The 20,702-nt window shown below is 44.8% G+C and overlaps 1 protein-coding gene across 1 annotated transcript in view; it reads left to right on the top strand.

Annotated features, from left to right (window-relative positions):
* Positions 1-20,702, top strand: part of LOC138492667 (catechol O-methyltransferase-like) — a 96,322-nt gene that overhangs the window by 4,595 nt on the left and 71,025 nt on the right. Inside the window, exon 2 of the mRNA XM_069619986.1 lies at positions 6,160-6,356. Coding sequence (XP_069476087.1) covers positions 6,218-6,356 — 139 coding nt within the window. The 5' untranslated portion in view covers positions 6,160-6,217. The remainder of the gene's footprint in view (positions 1-6,159; positions 6,357-20,702) is intronic.

The raw sequence follows: 20,702 nt of genomic DNA on the forward strand, positions 1-20,702 counted from the left end.
TTGCCTTGACTCTGTGCCAGTGTTTGACATGGCACAGATACCCCTATTCCCAGTACTTAATTTGTGGGGGGGGGTTGCCAGGGCTCAGCCCAGGCACTTACTGTCTCAGACTCAGTTTGATTTATAATGTTTTGATTTGGCAACTGCTATTTTAAATACCATTCAGTAGTAGCCACACAACAAGCAACAACAGTGTGCGCTGGCCAGAGTCTCTGCATGCTTGGCCTGCTCATTGTTATCCATGGACCTGGCGATCCAGGTGGGCATGGAAATGCTAAATAGTGTGCACTGGCCTGAGTCTCTGCATGCTAGGCCGGCTCATTGTTATCCATGGACCTGGCGATCCAGGTGGGCATGGAAATACTAAACAGTGTGCGCTGGCCAGAATCTCTGCATGCTAGGCCGGCTCATTGTTATCCATGGACCTGGCGATCCAGGTGGGCAGGGAAATGCTAAACAGTGTGCGCTGGCCAGAGTCTCTGCATGCTAGGCCGACTCATTGTTATCCATGGACCTGACTATCCAGGTGGGCATGGAAATGCTAAACAGTGTGCGCTGGCCAGAGTCTCTGCATGCTAGGCCGGCTCATTGTTATCCATGAACCTGGCGATCCAGGTGGGCATGGAAATGCTAAACAGTGTGCTCTGGCCAGAGTCTCCGCATGCTAGGCCGGCTCATTGTTATCCATGGATCTGACTATCCAGGTGGGCATGGAAATGCTAAACAGTGTGCGCTGGCCAGAATCTCTGCATGCTAGGCCGGCTCATTGTTATCCATGGACCTGACTATCCAGGTGGGCATGGAAATGCTAAACAGTGTGCGCTGGCCAGAGTCTCTGCATGCGAGGCCGGCTCATTGTTATCCATGGACCTGGCGATCCAGGTGGGCATGGAAATGCTAAACAGTGTGGGCTGGCCAGAGTCTCTGCATGCTAGGCCGGCTCATTGTTATCCATGGACCTGACGATCCAGGTGGGCATGGAAATGCTAAACAGTGTGCACTGGCCAGAGTCTCTGCATGCTAGGCCGGCTCATTGTTATCTATGGACCTGGCGATCCAGGTGGGCAGGGAAATGCTAAACAGTGTTTGCTGGCCAGAGTCTCTGCATGCTAGGCCGGCTCATTGTTATCCATGGACCTGACGATCCAGGTGGCCAGGGAATTGCTAGTTATAGATTATAATGGATAACCATTAACTGGAATCTGGCAATCAATCATGGGTGTTTGTGCTGGCCATACCCACACAGTGCTCCTGGCAGCCTGCATGACAATGGTGCAGCTATGCTACTGTAATAATCAGCAGCACGGCCACAACCAGCCAGCAGCACCAACACCGGTCAGGTCGGGGGAAAAGTCACTGTCAAAGAAGAGTTCCCATCATGAGTACATAACTATACACGAAGATTAAGCTACAGCACTTTACAAGCAAGTACATTACTCCAGTAAGGATTCTTAATGAATTTGCTAATACATTTTCTATAGGAGAAAAGCACATTTGCTCGTTTTTCTGTGGATAGATAGTCAACATGTTCCACTTGCCACCGCTGGAATCGCAGCAACATCTTCAAGAATGATTGTGTTTAAAGAAGCACTTACATATATCTCTTATTATTTTCTCTTATGTTGATTGGCATCTATACCCCACACACATCTGACTTGCCTAGTGCATCCATCGCCTGAAATGAGCTGGTGGGAGTTGTAGCTTCAAGCCCAAATATGCTGACATTGTGGGGAGCAGCAGTGGGCTGAGAGTTGCCTGCCCCAATGTGTAATAGGTGTGCTTGAAAATATATGGGCCCCTGGGAATAATTTATTTACAAAAGTAGTAATAGCTACAAATAGGCTGTCTAGGGTTCAGATCACTTGAGACCTTTTTAGGTGAATCATTCCTGTTCCAGTTAATCTCCAAAGGGGGGGGGGAGGACTAGGAAAAAAGAGTGGAAGAACAATTGCTTGAGTCATGTGGAACTTCAAGGAATGAAACAGAGCCCCCAGTGGGATAATAAGATAAGGTGCCCTTACAAGTCAGTGCACACATTTCTTTGAGTTACCCTGCAGTAGCGAAGGCCACTAAAACACTGTTTTAAGGGTCAGCAATTTCATGGAAACGTCTCTGAGAGGTTCAGAGGGTGATGTTTGCAATGTTCCTAGCACCAGAGACAGATTCCAGGAGGAAGCCTTGATATCGGGGCAGGTCTGGATACTCCTGTCGGAAGACTGTTGACCAAGTTGAGGACCTCCTGGTCCGCAGTCCCAATGTCCTGAAATGTGTGGATGGCTGCCTACTGAGCACTCAGGGTAGAGTCAGCCAAGCTCCTTTCAACCCCTCCTGTACAACTGAATGATGCAGGGTACAGTGCCTTAGTTGGGGGAGATCCCCCTTATTAGTATACCAGCCCTGGAAGTTACCCTAATGCCCGTCGTAAGCCTTCAGGGTTAAAGGACTGGTGCCTTTCCAAATGGGGATGGCTTATTCATGGAAAGCACCCTTAAGTTGCAAGGGGAAATACTGGGGCTACTGCATTTCCAACAGAAGCAGGAACCAGCCTCGGCGAGTCCAGAATAGTGCCATTAGGAACACCTCCGCTGCGGAGTCCCTGATTTTCAGAGCTACTTTCAGAATCCTGGGTTGAGGCGGGAAGACATAGCGGGAACCCCTCGGCCAGACTGCTGAAGTTGCATCATGATGCCCGGCTCCAATGGAGGGGTATCAGAAAAAGAACTAGGGCACGTTGGCATTTGGCAGGGAGGCAAACGGGCCCACACTGGGATTTGTGAACGTCCTGCAAAGGGTGCAGGCATCTTCCTCACTCAGTTCCCACCCTGCAGAGGGGGAGCACCCTGTTCAACCTGCTACTTTGTCCCAGCCCCTCATGTGAACAGCCTTCAATGACAGAAGATTCAATTCTGCCGAAGCACCCTGATCCTGCACCAGGAGACCCAGAGGCCTAGAGCCGCCATGTCTGTTGCTATAGGAGACCATTGTCCTGTTGTCTGTCCTTGGTACCATTGTCTTCCCTTTGATGTATGGTGAGAATAAATGCCGGGCACGGGCACCACCACCAATTCCCTCCAGTTGGAGGAACAGGCTGCTTCCTGATCTGTCCACGACTGGTTGGTGCGATTCCGCAACACGGGTCCCTATCCCGTCCTGCTGGTGTTTGGCGTCGGAATGGTTGGGAGGGACTGACTTTGGGGAACCCCTGTTTAGGTTGTTCAATTGCACCCCCAGTTTCACTGCCGCAGTGACTGGAACCACCGCCCTGAAGTCCTGCGACTTATCGTTGCAGTGTCTGTGAAGGTGTAGCAACAATGGCTTCATATGTAGGCTATCCCATTGGAGCAGGTATACACAGGAGGCCATGTGTCCCTGAGCCCTGGGGAAGTCCCTTGCAGATCCATACTCCTCGAGTAGGAAGTCCCACAGGGTTCTCTCTCTGGAGCTTTATCATCCTGTCTTCTGGTAGCATTACTCTCCCAGGCTCTGTCCAGGAACGTGCTCCAATATCCTGGAGAATCTCAGATAGAAGGAGCTGGGATTTTGTCCAGGTGATAAGAAATCCCACTGATTCCAGCAACCTGCAAGTCAGGGCTACCGGCTGTGTCAGCGACTCTCTTGATGGAGCTTTGAGTAACCAATCATCCAAGTGCAGGAACCCTATGTCTCTGCATGCAATCGTTTTGAAGATTCCTGCTATCAGGAATTCAAAATGATTGCATGCTGGAACATAGGGATTATTAAGTAATAGAAAAGGGGTTGCTGTCAAGGGAGGATGATACCGCACATGCAAGTACTGGGACGATGAAGATCATGACTATGAGCAGTGCAGATTACCTGTAAGTAATTGGATCATATTCGGCTTGAGCCAGAAGGAGGGGTCCAATCCTGGTGGTGTTACAGCTCCCCCAAAAAGTGTCCCTCTGTTTAGCTCCTATATTACCTGTGCTGGGTAATTCCCTCAGCCTTGTGTTTGGAGTTCTGGAGTAACTGACCCTTATTCCCAAACCCCTTTGCGGTAAACCTGGTAGCGTGTCCACAGGCAGGCAGGGCGGTGTCGGATAATGTATGTTATGTTATCTGTCCTTTTATAGTGCACCCCCAAAGTGATCTTAAAGTGCTGACTCCCTGTCTGTGGGTGAGTGAGTTTTGAGCCCTTCCGCAGCATAATAGTTAAACATTTCAATAAATGAGTGGGCACACAAACGAGTCTATAAAAAGCTGCTTCGTCTACTGTGTATATGGGTGAACAGGCTGCAAGTTACATCTAAGTAAAGTGTTTTACAACGTTGTTTATAGACATTTCTATTTATTTAATTATGTATTTTATTTAATTAAAATTACAAGGAAAACGATGCCTTTTTGGCACAAAAATGCTTACACAGCTTTTTACCATTCATCCCCAGAGCAGAGGACCAGTGTCCTTAACAATGGTTGAGAGGATGTAGATGTTCGACCCGATGATGCAGGGTGTGTAGATACATGAATCGGGTACGAGGACAATAGAGCCTGATATAGGAACGGGATAGTGGAGGAAGTACACATTTTTAGGATGAAGGTGTGAGGCAGAAGTGCCTTGGGGTTGTTATAGAGTGGTAGGGGGGAAGAGAACGGACAGATGTGGTCGCGTAGAACGCTATGCGAGTGTCTCCTCAGAAAGGAAGACAGCTAGGAGGTTGGATTTAAATAGAGTTGAAGCAGTGCAAAGAGGGAGAGGAAGAACATTGCAGACTAAGGAAGCAAGGAGAGGAAGAGGGCGGAAACAAGAGGGAGCACAAGGGGCACGGGAGGTGGCCAGGAAGTTTGCTGAGGATGATCATAGGAAGTGAGGGGGAGAGAGGGGGGTGAAATGGGCTGATAGGTAAGATGGGGCAAGTCTGTGTATAGTTTTCAAGATGATGAGAATGAGTTTATACTTTGCCCTCCGTCTCATAGATCAATAACCAACCTATCTGACGAAGGGCTGTGGAGGTGAAGTGGGGAAGGTTGAATAGTGTTCGGACAGCAACGTTGAGTAATTTGCCGAGAGGTGAAAAAGCATAGCTGGGAAGGCCACAGAGAAGACTGGCACAGTAGTCAGATTGAGAGAGTACTAGAGAGGAGATTAGGTGCTTAGCAGTGTTGAAGGGAAGAAGATGTCATATTTTCTTGATGTTGAAGAGATGAGGTCTGGCTGCAGTGGCAGATTTGGAGATGAAGAGCGAAGAAGCTTTGAGATGGTTCGAAGATGACACTAAGGTTGCGAGCAGAAACGGAGTAGGGAAGGTAGTCAGGAGAGAGGAATAGGAGATGGGAAGATGAAGAGATAGCCTGCTTGGATGGGAAGAAGAGAGATGGGAAGTAGAGCCATTGCACATGATCCCATGTGGTGTCAAGGCTCAAAGACCAATGAGAAACCTGAAAGACAACGTTGAAAAGCCGTCATGGAGTGATACAGCCGGCATGGAGTGATACAGCCGGCATGGAGTGATATGACATCCACCCATAGCATGATATTCAGAAAACCCAAAGATAGTATAGTATATGCAGAATGGGAACAGTGGACTTACTGGGGTATTTAAAGTTGTATGTTCCCCCTCAGATCATGCCCATCGATCAATTCCATCGAAACTAGAAAGAAGGAGCTACTTTCCAGCTACTTGCGCTGCTACCATTTGCACTTTACATACGTTTATTCACGGTTCATGTATTTTGGTTTGATATTATTGTATGTTCATTTTGTTTTGTGTTTTTGTTGGTAGCTCATATACTCTACATTGTTGGAGATTGTGCATGTTACTAAAAGGATATGTATAATTATTCTAAATAATAGCCTTCATACACTGATGTAATTTGCCCTCCCCCACCCCCGTGTTGAAGGTCCCTCTTGGGGGCTCACCTACCTCACGATTCCTCACAGGGTTGGACATGGTCTTAGAGCAGACTTCCATGTTCTATAAGAATTTTGGAAGTTCAGCGTAAATACATAAGGAAAATATTGCTGGTTTCAGAACAGGACTGACCAGCCCACTACACACCTGTTAGGACTGTTTGTGGCACTAGGTGTCAGGGATCACTGCCTACGCCTATGTTTCTGCTTGTTGTGGTTATCCTGACCTTTCTTTTAACTTCTCTTTTGTGTTCACTTATCTTCTGCCCGCCTATGGTAATGCTGGTCACCAGAAACGTACATCACCACCGCGCTCTTCAAGACGCCTGTTCTACAGAGGCACAGATCTTCATGGCGGACACCAAGGAACAGCGTATCCTGAACTACGTGCTGCAGAACGCAGTTCGAGGGGACCCTCAGAGTGTCATTGATGCCATCGACAAGTACTGCGGCGAGAAGGAGTGGGCGATGCACGTGGGGGACGAGAAAGGTACCTGGTCTCAGGAGTCGGTGGGGGAGCAACTGACTGCAGTGGCAGAGGCAGCTTTCGGTGCCAGGGACCGGATAGCTCTTGAAGGGGTATCATAATTCTAAATGATTCATGGGTGACCTCTCATGGGTGACCTCTCATGGGTGCGGAATGTTTTCAGTGGAGGAGCCTAAATATTTCCTCAGATTAGTGGGCGTGCCCAGGCATAGTGACGGATCTCAAAATAAATAAGTAGCCTTGAAGTGTGCCACTCGCCCACCTGAGATTTTGTTGAAATGTTTGCATATGATGCAAATGTCAACGGGAGAATTCAGAGCGACCCATTACTGCGCTTTTGCACCGTTCAAAAAGGCCAACTCCCATTACACTGAATAAGGGGGCAGGGCTTGTGGGGGTGTCCCCCGCTCCCCTTATTTGGTGTACATGGAGAGAGGGGGACTATAAAGTAAAATTAAAAAAAGAAGGGAAGGAACTGATGCCGCAGGGACAGAGATGTGTCGGCGGCCACCGCCGGAAGGTAAAGTGAGCGGGGGGCGGGTGGCAGCTCCATGGCAAAGTGATCTACGTGATCACTGCGCCGCGCCGTAATGGAAGTCGCACATTTTCAGAAACATGCTGTAAAAAACTATACAATGTGCAGTTGTATCTCCAGGGAAAGAAAACAAACTCCAGTACATTTCAAGATTCATGGCCAGTATGTATGGAGTGAATCTCCCCCCAAACAAAACCAAAGAAAAATACTGATTTAGACCACCCTGAGTGGTCTTTCTAAATCAAACTGTCAAGCCCCTACACACAGGGGCTGACCGGCACGGCCAGATGGGGATGTCGTTGGAGAGAAGTAAGTGTAGTTTCAGTGTTGTTAGTGTGTGTGTGTTATTGTGAGTGAGGGCGTGCGTGTTTGTACTGGAGAAGAGAGCGAATGTTTGTTGTGGAGTAGGTGGAAATATGTATTTGCGTGACTGTGGGAGAGGAGAGGGAATGTGTTGAACTGGGAAGGGGGATGGTGGGTGATGAAAGGGTTTGGGCTGTAAACCCCCTAATTTTCTAGAAATCCAGCAGGTGAGGGTGGGGGCGGGCTCGACTTTCCAGGGGTATGATATGATATGATATGGCATTTGTAACGCGCCTATACACAAGTGTTTCAAGGCGCGGTGGATTTCAAGGTGGATTTGTTCAGAATGCCATATTTCTGCCTTTTAAAGGCCACACAAAATCAGTCTTTTTTTGTGTTCGGCCTTTAAAATGCCATAAAATTACATAGAAGCGACCAGTCATGTTGCTTAATATTTTCAGTTGAGGTGCCCAAATATTTCTGCAAATTAGCGTGACTGATGATGCATTCTGCAGCATATTTGAGAAAAAGAGGTAAAAAGCCATAGTAACGCATGAATAAATCCAGTATATTACATGCCACCAACAGTGCACTACACAGGAACACTTTACACCATTTTCATGAGGCTGCAGCCACAACATATCTATGCCAGTAATGGTCATTGTAACTCTCTTGCATGAAGTTGCTGCCACAACCCATCCTCGCAATAATGGTGACTTTAAATCCCATGCACGAGGCTGCTGCCACAATCTGTCTGTGTCAGTAATTGTCAGTGTAAATGACTGACAGGACATGAAGCTGTTGGCACAAAATCTCTGACAGTAATGGTGACTAAAAACTCATGACTGAAGCTGGTGACACATCCTATCTATACCAGTTTTGGCCACTGCCACAATCTGTTTTTGCCAGTAATTGTCCCTGTTTATCACATACATGAAACTGCAGGCACAACCCATCTATGCCAGCACCTTCTGCAAGGGATTTAAAGTGACCAACCATACAAGCATATTCACACACACGCATGCTCGAAAAGCACTCATGTACACTTACACTTACCCCTAGGTCTGTTTTCTGCTGTCTTTCCTTGGCAGCAGACAGAGGTGCATGGGGGGGAACTACACAATTACAGACGTGTAGGCCAGTGCACCCCAGAAAAACTCAGTGCGCACCGGTGCCGAGCCATTGAGCAAATGGTGGTTGCCAAGCAATCCTGCATAAGCGGTTCCCATGCAGGTATTTTTATTTCTTTTGAACATCAGAGCTGGCACTCATTTAGTGCCAGCACTGCATGTGCGAGCCCTATGGGAGACAGGAGTGTGCACCAGACACCATGGGGAGGCTAAGGGGAGTGACTGATCTCCCTATCCCCCCCCCTCTGTCTCCACCCCTAACTAACTCCATTGGGAGAATGAGATGTGAGCTGATGGACACATGTCTAAATGCTCAGTTTGTAGTTTTATTTTGCACACGTTTTTATATTATGTAAGGTAGTGAGTTAAGCGCTCACCTTAGAGATCAATGTGCATCCCGTCAGAGGTGTCACCCCCTAACCAGGTCGACTCAGCCTTTCATCTGCCCTTGGTCGATTCATTGGGTACCATTAATTTGGTTATTTATGCTTCTATTGAATTAAAAGTGCCTTGAACGTATCTTATAATCGGACCTGCAGGATTTGTTTCAGAAACATGGTGGGCTTTGTGAAGGATTGTAACCGGGCGTCGCACACCGGATCAGGACTCTTGCCCTTAGTCTAGGACGTAGTGCTCAATTAGAATACTTTCTCTTTATTTTCTACGAATTCGAATTGAGCCGATACCCAACCTGTCTGGCACCCCTTTTTACAAATACCCTGGTAACAATGGACAAAATCTCTGACAGTAATGGTGACTAAAAACACATGCCTGAAGCTGGTGACACATCCTATCTATGCCTGTTTTGGCCACTGCCACAATCTGTGTTTGCCAGTAATTGTCCCTGTTTATCACATACATGAAACCGCAGGCACAGCCCATCTCTGCCAGTACCTTCTGCAATAGCGGTTCCCATGCAGGTATTTTTATTTCTTTTGAACATCAGGGGTTGGCACTCGTTTAGTGCTAGCACGGCATGTGCGAGCCCTGTGAGAGACAGGAGTGTGCACCAGGCACCATGGGGGAGCTAAGGGGAGTGACTGATCTCCCTACCTTACCTTACGCCCCCCCCCCGTCTCCACCACTAGCTGACTCCATTGGGAGGATGAGATGGGAGCTGATGGACACATGTCTAAATGCTCAGTTGGTAGTTTTATTTTACGCAAGTTGTGTAAGGTAGTGAGTTAAGCGCTCACCTCAGAGATCAGTGTGCTTCCCGTCAGAGGTGTCACCCCTAACCAGGTCGACTCAGCCTTTCATCTGCCCATGGTCGATTCATTGGGTACCATTGATTTGGTTATTTATGATGCTAGTGAATTAAAAGTGCCTTGAGCGTATCTTATAATCGGACCTCCAGGTTTTATTTCAGATTCATGGTGGGCTTTGTGAAGGATTCTAACCGGGCGTCACACACCGGATCAGGACTCTTGCCCTTAGCCTAGGATTTGGCACTCAATTAGAATACTTTCTCTTTATTTTCTATGAATTCAAATTGAGCCGATACCCAACCAGTCTCACAGCCCCTTTTACAAATACCCCAGGTCACAATGGACCATGAACCAGGCCGGTTGGTGGGAATACAATATTTATTTATTTTAATTTCAAAGGAAACCACACAATTTTTATATTGGGCAGCAATCACCAATGCGGTGATAATTACAATGAAAACTACTGAAATACACTTGGGTAGCCTTCTACAAGAACTTATCCAAAGCACAAATGAATAGGAGCACTTTTTCAATTAGGACAGATAGCACCCAAGTTAAGGTTTCCCTCTGCAATGTACCCTCAACCCAAAATTACTCGAAATCTGAGTGGATAGCAGCAGCTAGTCAGGGATATGAGGCAGCAAACAGAATCAAAATCCGACTTCCCCTCACAAAATAAGAGGCAAAAATGACACTCAGATTTTAACAAATAATACATTTTTATGTGTGGTTAAATAATGATGTACATATGTTTTATCACAGTATCAGGGATGTTATATCACTAGCAGCTATCAGGTAAGGTATCACAAAAGGCATACAGTTCACAAAGGAGGTTGAAATCGAGAACACAGTACAGTCAAATCACACATGGAAAAGTTGAATTTTTCTTTTTCACCTTTAAATGTCAAAAACCTTTTTTTTTAAACGGGTGAACAACACAGATTCGGAATGAGGTTTTTAGGCTGGGTGATAGTTGCACATCACAGGGACAATATAGAAGTGAAAGAGTGACTATAGCTGAAGAATATAATGAGATTTTCAAGGTGGAATGAGGTTCAATTTTAGGAAAATAGAGCAGTTAAAAAGAGGAAATCCGTTTTGAAAGAAAAAGGACAAGTTTTACTTACACTAGATTGAATGGCTAGAAAAGAGGAACACCACCCATGAATATAAAAGTTACACTGCAGTTGTAACCATTCACACAGTGTACCCCTTTTCTTCAGGAAAAATGTATTTATTTAATCAAAATATTGCTAAGGACTTATGATCTATGATCTGATCTATGCGAGACAGAAATGAATCGAAAAATTGTGCTAACACTAGAAAATCAAGGACAGGGTGCACAGAGAATTCTAACAGTCTTAAACAAGTTACAAAGGCAAGGATAGGATTTCTTAGGGAGTAGAACAAAGACAGAGTATCAAGATGGGGTAGACTATGTGTTGCTATGGGATGGGGGAAATACTCACAATCAGCACTGGAGTTTGGAATTTGAGACATCCAACCGGGTTCTCGACTCAAAAGGTTCTGGTCATAGGATAGTGGGTGCTCCTTAAAGCAATTAGCTGGGGAAGTCTGGTCACTGGATGATGGAAAGGATACAGCGGGCATGCAGGAAGTGGGCAAAAAGCCAGTCTGGTCACAGGATCTTTCCCAAAAGGGTATCACAGCTTTCCCCTTTGTTATTGGGATTTTAGTGGAGTTTCTGGATCAATGACCTTGCTGGGATAGGATCAGCTATTCTTTAGCCTTGCTGGGATAGGATCAGCTATGCTTTGGCCTTGCAGTAGAGTCTGGAATCTTGCAAAGGTCGATCTGGAATGTCAGGATATGCCGGTGCTGGAGATTCAGGAGATAGTCTGTCCCTGCCTCTGTCAGCCTCTCTTATTTATAAGGCATGGTGACATCATAGGATTGTACGATGGGGCAGGTTTAGGCTGGGCATGCCTCTAACAACTGGAATGGTCAGGGGGGATTGGTACCACCTTGCTGTCAGCCAGTTGGGTTTCAGGGGCATGATATCAGATTTATGATGTGTGCTTTACAATGCATAGGATCATCCCACAGTTACTTTTGCTAAAATCAGCCTTTAACATAAATTACACATTTGTTCAGTTGTGGCACTTTAATAAATTACATAGGCAGATCACATATTTCATGCAGAGCATTGCAGTCCAATTCTCACATTTGTAGGACTTTGTTTCATCCGTCTAATAGTTTTACGTGGTTTTTCAATGAAGTTACTTTACCTAAAATTCTATAACTTTATACATGTGTATATATAGTCATAAGGCATGTGAATATTTAATTTCAAAGTAGCATTGTATGCACTTTCCTCAGAATTTCCAATTCTCTGCCATTTCTGTCCACAATATGCCAGTGAAGGCTAACACGTCTTGTTTAAAAGCCACAAACATGACACTTAAACTGTACAACTTTTACATTTCTGCGCTGTCCAGTTACAGAATTAACAGTCTTAAAAGTTTATTCATCAAATAGTATTTTGAGACAGATGGGACTGCCTTTGTCCTCCAAATATGGTATGTCTTTCCAGGCTACCACCAACTGTCAATTCAGCCCAGGGTGGTCATGGGGGTTTTCCAGTTTGATTGAATGTTTATTGCCACTTCCCCACTTCACACCTCGGTGTCCCAGAATCTATTGTCTCAGCCTGGACCACAGAAAAAAGTCTGACGAGCGTGTGATATTTCTTACTCTTGGGCATTCAAAGTTTTCAAAGGTAGTAATTAACATGCATGTGTCCCAAAGTTTTATGGTGGCTCCTTTTGGGGGAAGATCTCAGTTTAGCCAGCAGAAAAACCTGTTCTGGAGCTTCCTCAGTCTTTTAAACAGGTATTTTTCTTATTTTGCAAAAGCACATTTAAACGTGAAATCTGCTGGGCTGACCATTTCAAGAGGTTCTCTCTTCCTTCGTAATTTCCCACATAATTTTGCAGCCATAATCAATTTCTCTCATACAGCAATCTGTTTAAGACACAGTCCATTGAAATTGACATATGCCCTTAGAGCTAGGGATCTTTTGAAGCAGTGGTTTTTGACATTTTGCAGCCCAAAAGTCAAGTGTTTTTCTGTGCAGCTGAAAGTAAAGCTTCTGTTGATTTCCTGGATCTGGTCTGACACAGCCTGCCATTCAGGGATAATGCCCTCTTCTGATGGAGCACAATCTGAATATGGATGGGCATGGCAGGGCCTCACTGATAAAAGCAGAGTAATGTAGGACAGATGAAAAGGGCATCAAAGCGGCATCATTTTAAATCTAAAATATTTCCCTTTTTCAATGGGAAATGTGGGCTAGAAGCAAAGCAGCGCTGCTTTTTCACCCCGCTTCTATAGTACACACCAGAACACACCCTGGCAGCCTTTTCCCAGGGTGCTCCCTGTTCCCACTTGCCCAATAGTGCTTGGCAAACAGTGCAGCCACCCTTTTGTAGCTGCTAAACGCAGTTTTGATGCGAGGCAGTGGTGCCCAAAGGAGCTAGCGCAGCAATTCTGTTGGTTTTGCTGAAGTGCAGCTCGGTTATGGATAAGAATTCTGCTGAGTGGGTCGATGTATCCCACAGCTTGAAGAAGGTATACCACTAGAAACCCAAAACAAACCAGTAGATCCCCTGTTTGGCATCTCTATGTTTGAAAGGAATGGTGCATTGTAATCATGTTTACCATGCTTTCTGTTTTGGGCGGCCTCATGCACACATACAGACTGAACACCAGAGGTGGCCGTACGGGTTCAGGGTTAACACATTACTACTTTTTTTAAGGTTCCATCCCTCCCTCTTCAACCATGGTCACATGACCTTCCCCATCTTCTCTGTGCCCCCCTGTCACGTGTCTCGTGACAGTCCGTGGAACAACGTAACATCTCCCCCCAAAATAACAATGTCCTACCCTATTTCTTCAATCCACCCTCGGGGTCGTTTTATGGTCTGGCAAAGTCTCCCATCAGCACTTGAGCGTCCATCACTGCGTTCAAATCCTCCCTCTGCCGCAGATTCTTCTTCCTCTCCAGTGTATCCAGAAACCTCTTTTTCTGCTGTCCCGTCGTCATTATTGGTTCCCAGTTCTTCGGTAGGTTCTCCCCTTACTCTTCGAAACTATGAGCCGGTTCACTCGCTTGTCAGCTCTTGCCTCCATGATCATGGCTCCATTTGGTCTGTGACAGTTAGTGGTCAGGGTCAAAAGGTGGCATGTCCTTGTGGGTACAAAAAACACATGTGAAGAGGTGCACAACTGAATCAATCAATACAGTTAAGGGAAACTCAAAGTATTACATCTTTAAATGATTTTCAGGTGAAACAGGGTAAGGTCCCCTGACCATACAGGATCTCCGAAAAACAGTGACAAGAAAAAACAGCTATTAGAAATAAGCAGTTGTTTCCAACATGTGATTCCCAAGTGCACCGGTTTGTGTGTTAAATCTTACAATAGAAATAAACAATAGACAGTTTTACAGAACATATTTGTGTTACATTCCATTGTACATTTGTATACAAAAAAAGGACCTTCACGTAAATTGCAGTCATTCACATTTAACTACCGGATTGTAGAGGAGGAGCCAAGTACCCCCACTCCACCTGCCCCGCCTAGATTACCTGAAAAGTATGAACCAAAGTAGGTGATGTATACTGAACAGTTGAACCAGCAAAGAGAAGAGCGTGGGCTCTGTGAATTACCTATAAGAATACCTATACCTAAGAGAATAAGGGAGCTAAAGTACCCATTGAGGAAACCATACTTGCATCCAAGACAATATGATGGCCATTTGAATGAGATTCTTGAAGAAGCCAAGAAACTGAATGACCAGGATGAATGGTGACGACAGACAAAGTTGATTCGACACCGATATACAAAGATAACCAGACCAGGGAGGCAGACGATTTATAAAGAACAAAGAAATACCAAAGATAAGTGACATTTTGGGATCAAGATGAAGAAACTTATGCCACGAACCTGATGAAGATACTTAGTCAGTTTAAACGTGTACAGATGCAATAAAACGCAAACAGCATAGCAATCGTGTAGCTAGCCACATGCTTTTAAATAGATTAGACCGCAGCAAGCGCCAACATATACATATATACCTCTATAGATGCATATGGACAAGTAAAGGATGGATGTTTCCACTACGTATGAAGCGGTACTGAACAATGCAAGAAGGCCTCATTTTAGTGTCGCAGATGAGAAAAGCAATTGAATTAAACAGAATAAAAGTTCAGCTAAGGAGTTCACTGAGCCAAGACAGCCACGGCCTTATCAAACTGGAATTAGCTGACATTGGATACAATTAACGTAAAAGAACCGAAGCACCTGTTCAGAGAGGTCAAGCAAAAACAAAAGTCGTCAGAGGGCTATGGAAAATAAAATCAAATGCACAAAAAGATTCAATTTCATGGTGTCCAGTAACGTGAAGGAAGAAAGTTGGACGAGCAAGATGATCACACCTACGCACGGAAGACAGGTTGTGCTCATACTTCTTAAAAACGCTCAGAGAACAGTACAGACTCGAGGCCAACTTCAAAGCACTAATTGACACTGCACCATAGAGGTGAGGATGGATGATATTTTAATTAGTGAGAAGCTGGTGCAAAGACAAGCTCACCCGCACCTGGTTGTTCAGTCTGTGTGCTGCTAACGTAGATAGGAAAAATACTGACAGGGTTGGAGTCAACCAATTGTAGGGGAGCACGTAGTTGGGGGTCCTATAGTTTGTGTAGCCAATGAGACGTCATACATTTAGTGATGTTCATAGTGCCCATTTTGAAGGGAGGGCTTAGTTGCCCCACCTGATAACTATCCAATTACCTCTCTCTGTTACTCCATACAGATATAGAACCTCTGTTTAAATATTCACTTAGAACCAATCCCACTTCCCGATAGGTTTTTGTAGTTTGCCACGTAGGATGACGTTGGTAATGACGCAGGTCAAAACGTCGATTATGACCAGTTATGGATATAAGAACCCAACATTTTCATGAAGTAGTTAGAGTCAGAGTATCGAGCGTTTGCTGATGTTCGTTGTACTCCCTGTTTTAGATACTTAACATTAAAACAGACAAACTTTTGCCAAACTATTTGTGTCGTCTTGATTATTGATGCATGAATAAAATCTGCATCCCCATCTATCTCAAGGGTACCGCTACTCATCTTAAAGGGCTGGAAGCCTTCAGTTCACATGGTAGCAGAGATTAGATGGTTAGATAAGATAAGCCATCGGCGAGTCTCAGCAATATCACACAACCTTTGCCATTCGGCTAACAGGACGTGAAGCACCCCATAGAAGTGGTTAGAATAGGTAACTCCTTGCAAGGGACGGTTTGACAGGACCCCTATTTTAAGATAGAAACCCCTCCCACATCTACGCAAAGCGGATCAGAAAGCGGCTTGAAAAGGCGGTGATCCTGAGGGTCCGAAGACGAAAAACATGCGAACGGTGAGTGAATAGACCAAAGAGTGTGGCAAAGGGATGCATGCATAGTAAATAACAGAGTAACAGAGGGAGGCGGGATAAAATATAATGCAAGGGTAAGAGTGTAATATATATGGGAAACAAGATAGTGTTGCCAAGTAATATATAAAGAAAAATAGTTGCGAGTGTAGCCACGCTATGAGGATACGCCCTGTTCCTAGGCTTTAAAGAGTGCTAGCCGAAGCTTTAATTCAGAGCCCATTACACGGGACATATAGAAGACGAGACTGATTAAAGGCAGTCTTAAAGGAATTAGCTTAAGTTCCAAACTGGAGCAGGTGTAGAGGGTAAGGCGAGTCTTAGGAAAAGATTGCGAGTAAGATATGTAGCAGGTCAAGATTGTCTGTTTGTTTTATGTGATTGAAAGAAGTGTAATGACATCAGAGTTGAAAGAAGAAAGCGTGAAGTTGAGATGCGAAAACTAATTGTTTTATAATTGAACTTTGATGGTTGTTTTTTAGCAAGATTAAAGTAAAAAATGGTGTTGTGACAGGTTTGGAGCTTGCGACGATTGGTGCTCGCTCATAAGTGTATTTTGATTGAGAAGTAAATTGGAAAAATTGGAACTAAAGCATAAGCGAGTGGTAGTAAAGAGACAAGTGAAGGTTCGAAATGGAAGAAGTTACTCCATTAGTGCATTTCTGCAAACAGCTACCGAAGCATGCGCTTAAACATAAACAATACAGTGCAGAGTGGGTTAAAGGAATAGTGCGCTGAAAAATGTTATTGTCCCGAGCGTTCGGGCATGTGTTTTTAATCATACGTTGATCGACCATATAAACATTTCCTGTGCACCTTACCGTAGTTTTCCTCACTTTTACACATGCGAAATCAGGCAGCAGGGCGCGGCCATCTTGCGCTAATCTTATTGGTTGCTGCATCACCTTAAGGTGAACTGCCCTGGTGGCACTAAATCATATCCCCCGCCCATGCAGCTGACATCACCATTCCAAGCGATATTCTCCGCCTATCTCCATGGCGTTACTGGGCAGCGTAGCCAAATGCGCCCAGTCATCATATACGTGTTCACGTCAGTTGACGCAGAACCTGGAATATCAACACACATCCTCTCACAACACAGCCCGTCCCAATTTTGAATACAAAACATTATTTTTAAAGGAAACCGCAATACTCTGCAATTTATAATGTGCTTTTATTTCACAATAAACACTCCGAGAACATCCACCGATTTCCATATTCAACCACATTGGTAATTTCTTTCTTTGTTCTTGATCCACAAATGTTTATCGTGAGTCACACAGTGTTCCTTTGGGTATAAGAAGTGCATTGGAAGCACCGTGAATGGCAAGGCTTCAGCATCAGCTTGGCGCTAGACCACCGCAAACAATGTCAGGTTGCTCCTTATCGCTGGTACCGCAAAAGGGCATATCGGCCCGGGGCGATCGTCCCAAAACAGCGTGATTGTAATCCAGCCATCTAAGTGTATCTGCAGCTGGCGGCTGAAGAAACCATCAATTGGTATCTGGAACTGATGACATTCGCAGAATGGGTGGATGTAGCTTTGTAGAAAACATAACAGAAATGTGTCTCAGTAGCCGTTCTTTATTCTAATTTATCAATTTACCCATTAATTCTGCACCGTGTGAAAATTAATGATGAACACAAATACGAAACAATGGAAACGCAGAGAAAACATCATGGAAAGTTGGAGTCTACGATGTGCTTGAGAGGTTAGTGTTATGGAGTATGTTTAGCTCGCAATGGGATGCGGAAGCTGACGAAAGAATTCAAAGTACACATAGACAGCATTTTAACTGAATATTAGCGTAGAATTTGGCATTGGTGGAACCTGGGGGAACCTAGATGTGGACTACATGCATTTCGGTGCTGGACTGCCCATGTGCCCGGGACAAAGACAAGTACACACAGGTTGTTTTTGCATGTCGTTGCAATATGCCACAAACAACAACCCATTGCAATGTAAGCCAGCAATACTTGTCAGAAAATGAAACATCGACTTGTTCGTCTATAAACCCGTCTACAGTAAAACGTACAGAATATTCAGCATTTCCATTTTCTCGGCATAACGCAGAGTGTCAGTTCAGATCAATGCATTTTCATAAAATGAAATTACATGTTCCTTTGTCCAGTTTTGGAATGGTGAACCTTATCACATTTGACAGTATTACACACCTTCCTTCATTCATTCCATTCCGAATCCTCCCTTTCTTCCAAGGACGAAAAACAATCGAACCTTCTACTGTGTAGGATGCATGGGTGTGCACAGCTCACAAGCAAAATTCAAACACAGAGACCTTCAGTCCCCTGGGAGCGAATAGCCCTGCAGACCAATGTGGCATGTGAAATATTTTTGAAAAACAAACAAATTGTTTGCTGGCATCCATCAATGCTGTGGGAAATTTCTAGTGATTTACTTTTTTAATGAAAACAGTTGGAAGTGAACTAAGTGCCTTATTTTAAGAGTCCCTCTGTTGAACTGCTCACTCTCCCAGCACCTTGCACAGCCAGCCCCCACTACCTGTCAGCTAAGCCCGTCTTCTGTTCTCACAGCAATGCAGCAAATCATTTTTGCAAGTAGCGAGTTCCGGGTACTGACAAAATGTGCTCGTAGGAGAATGTCGAGCAAGCCCTGCTCCAACCTTAGTGCACAATCCATCTCTGCTCACTGACTCATGCCATCTCCAACCCCCTCCTGCCAGGCTGCGGTCCCCTGAACTAATGACCCCTGTTCCCTTTGAACGCATCTGGTCCCCAGACCCTACCCCTGCATCACCTAAAATTCACCTCCCATATACCTATTCAGGGGTGGTCATATATTTTGGTAACTCTGACACCTACCTCACTGCGTTTGAAATCGTAAGACTCCAAAGGCTGCAAATCAAAGATCAGACCCTCTGATAAGGCATCCGATAGCAAAGACCCCTAACACATGCCCCCAAAAAAATATAGGTCAGAATGCACCTATTTCTGACCAACAACCCCCTTTCATGCGTTGTTTTGCTTACAGTCAGTTGTTCTTGTGTGCCAAGTTTCTTATCTAGCCTAGGTCTCATCCCTTTTGTGGGACACATATTTATTCAGCTATTTGGACACGTGCTTGGTAAGGCAACTGCAGAACCCCAAAGTTGCTTTCATGCTGATATCCATCTGACCCTCCCCCGATTACTGAAGGACCCACAATAGCTTGACGAAAGCGGAAAGTGTGAATGCAGAGCATTACGCTGTCTGGCATCCTCCAAAAGGCACTTCTTGCAAAAACAAATGGGCAAATAGGATAGATTTCAAAAGACAATTTGAATGCTTTATTTGGACACTTCATATAAACATTGTTGGACAAATAAATAACTGCTAATCATTTGAACCAGGAAGTGAACTGTTCCACGAGGTCTGCATTTGGTGGACAGGGCACGTTTGCAATGTTTTGTGGCAATGTATGTGTCCTAGGAACAAAATCGTGAGCGATTCCATGAGTATGTATGCCCAACACAATCTAAGTGAGATCTTCCACAAAATCGAATACCATTTCCTGGTATATTGGCTTGACTACCAATTATCTGCTTCTTTTCGTAAAGGCTATTTTGTAACGAAGCATCCCAAAGTTTCCTGCAGTCCTCTATTGCTCTCTCCCTACGTTCTCATTATGAGCTAATACTGCTAGTAGTGTCTGATATTGCATCCCATTTATGCCGAAATGCAATCTCTTGGGCCTGTACTTTAGGGATATATTGTGGAACACCTCCAAATCTCCTGTGTGACAGAATTCTGCGAGTCCGTTCAGACCGCTTGTTAGTGTTTTATCAAACACGATCTTCTCAAGAGCTTTGTGTGGAGTTGAAGATGGAACCAACCACTTCTTCTTGCATTCCTGCTCCTCCAATAATGGTCCATGTGCACTTTGGTGAAAATGTAGGTTTTCTGTCCAAGAGCGAACGTTGGAACAGTGGTGCATTAATGATCACAATTTTTTAAGTAGAATTTACACAAACCCACCACAAGTTTTGGAGCTCCACCAAAGATGGTTGCTCAAAGACTGGGACCACTGTAAAATATTTTCAGAACCTTTTTTTTTTTCTTTATCAGCAGCTGTGATTTTTTTTTTTTATTGATTGATTTGGCAACGTGCCATACATCAAATTGATGGCGAATGTTTAGGAACTGCTCTTGCATGGCCTTGGATATTGAAACATGTCTGTTGGTGGCTATGGGGTCTATTTGCATTCCCCTTGATTGGAGATCTTCCAGGGATTTTATAAAACCATGTTTCTCCATGGCCACTGAGGGTTTACATTTGGACACCTGCATGACCACCGAACTCACAATTGTTTTATTTTCCATGTCCTGAAAGTGGTATGTGCAGTACTTTGCTGAAAATCCGGGGCTGTCACACTGCCCATCAGCAGCTAGCCTGACACGTTTGTCAGAATGTCCTTTCAATTGACATTTGTTCAATTTTCCAACCTTCACTAATAGCAGGGAATAAATATTCTTGTTGATATTTTTTAGTACTGCATTTTAGAAAGGAACTGGAGTCCCACAAATTGACAGAAGCTGGACAACTTACTAAAAGTAGAGCCACTGAAAAGTAAAGCTGCTGCACACAGTAGATTTCCAGCTGGCACTTTTCCCAGCATCAGTTGAGTGGACCATGAAAATGTAGCATGGAGCTGGCCACAGGTGGCTTGGATTTTCAGGTTGGTGCCTTGTGAT

This window comes from Ambystoma mexicanum, chromosome 10, assembly GCF_040938575.1.
Source record: "Ambystoma mexicanum isolate Mex_15411 chromosome 10, UKY_AmexF1_1, whole genome shotgun sequence".
NCBI lineage: Eukaryota > Metazoa > Chordata > Amphibia > Caudata > Ambystomatidae > Ambystoma > Ambystoma mexicanum.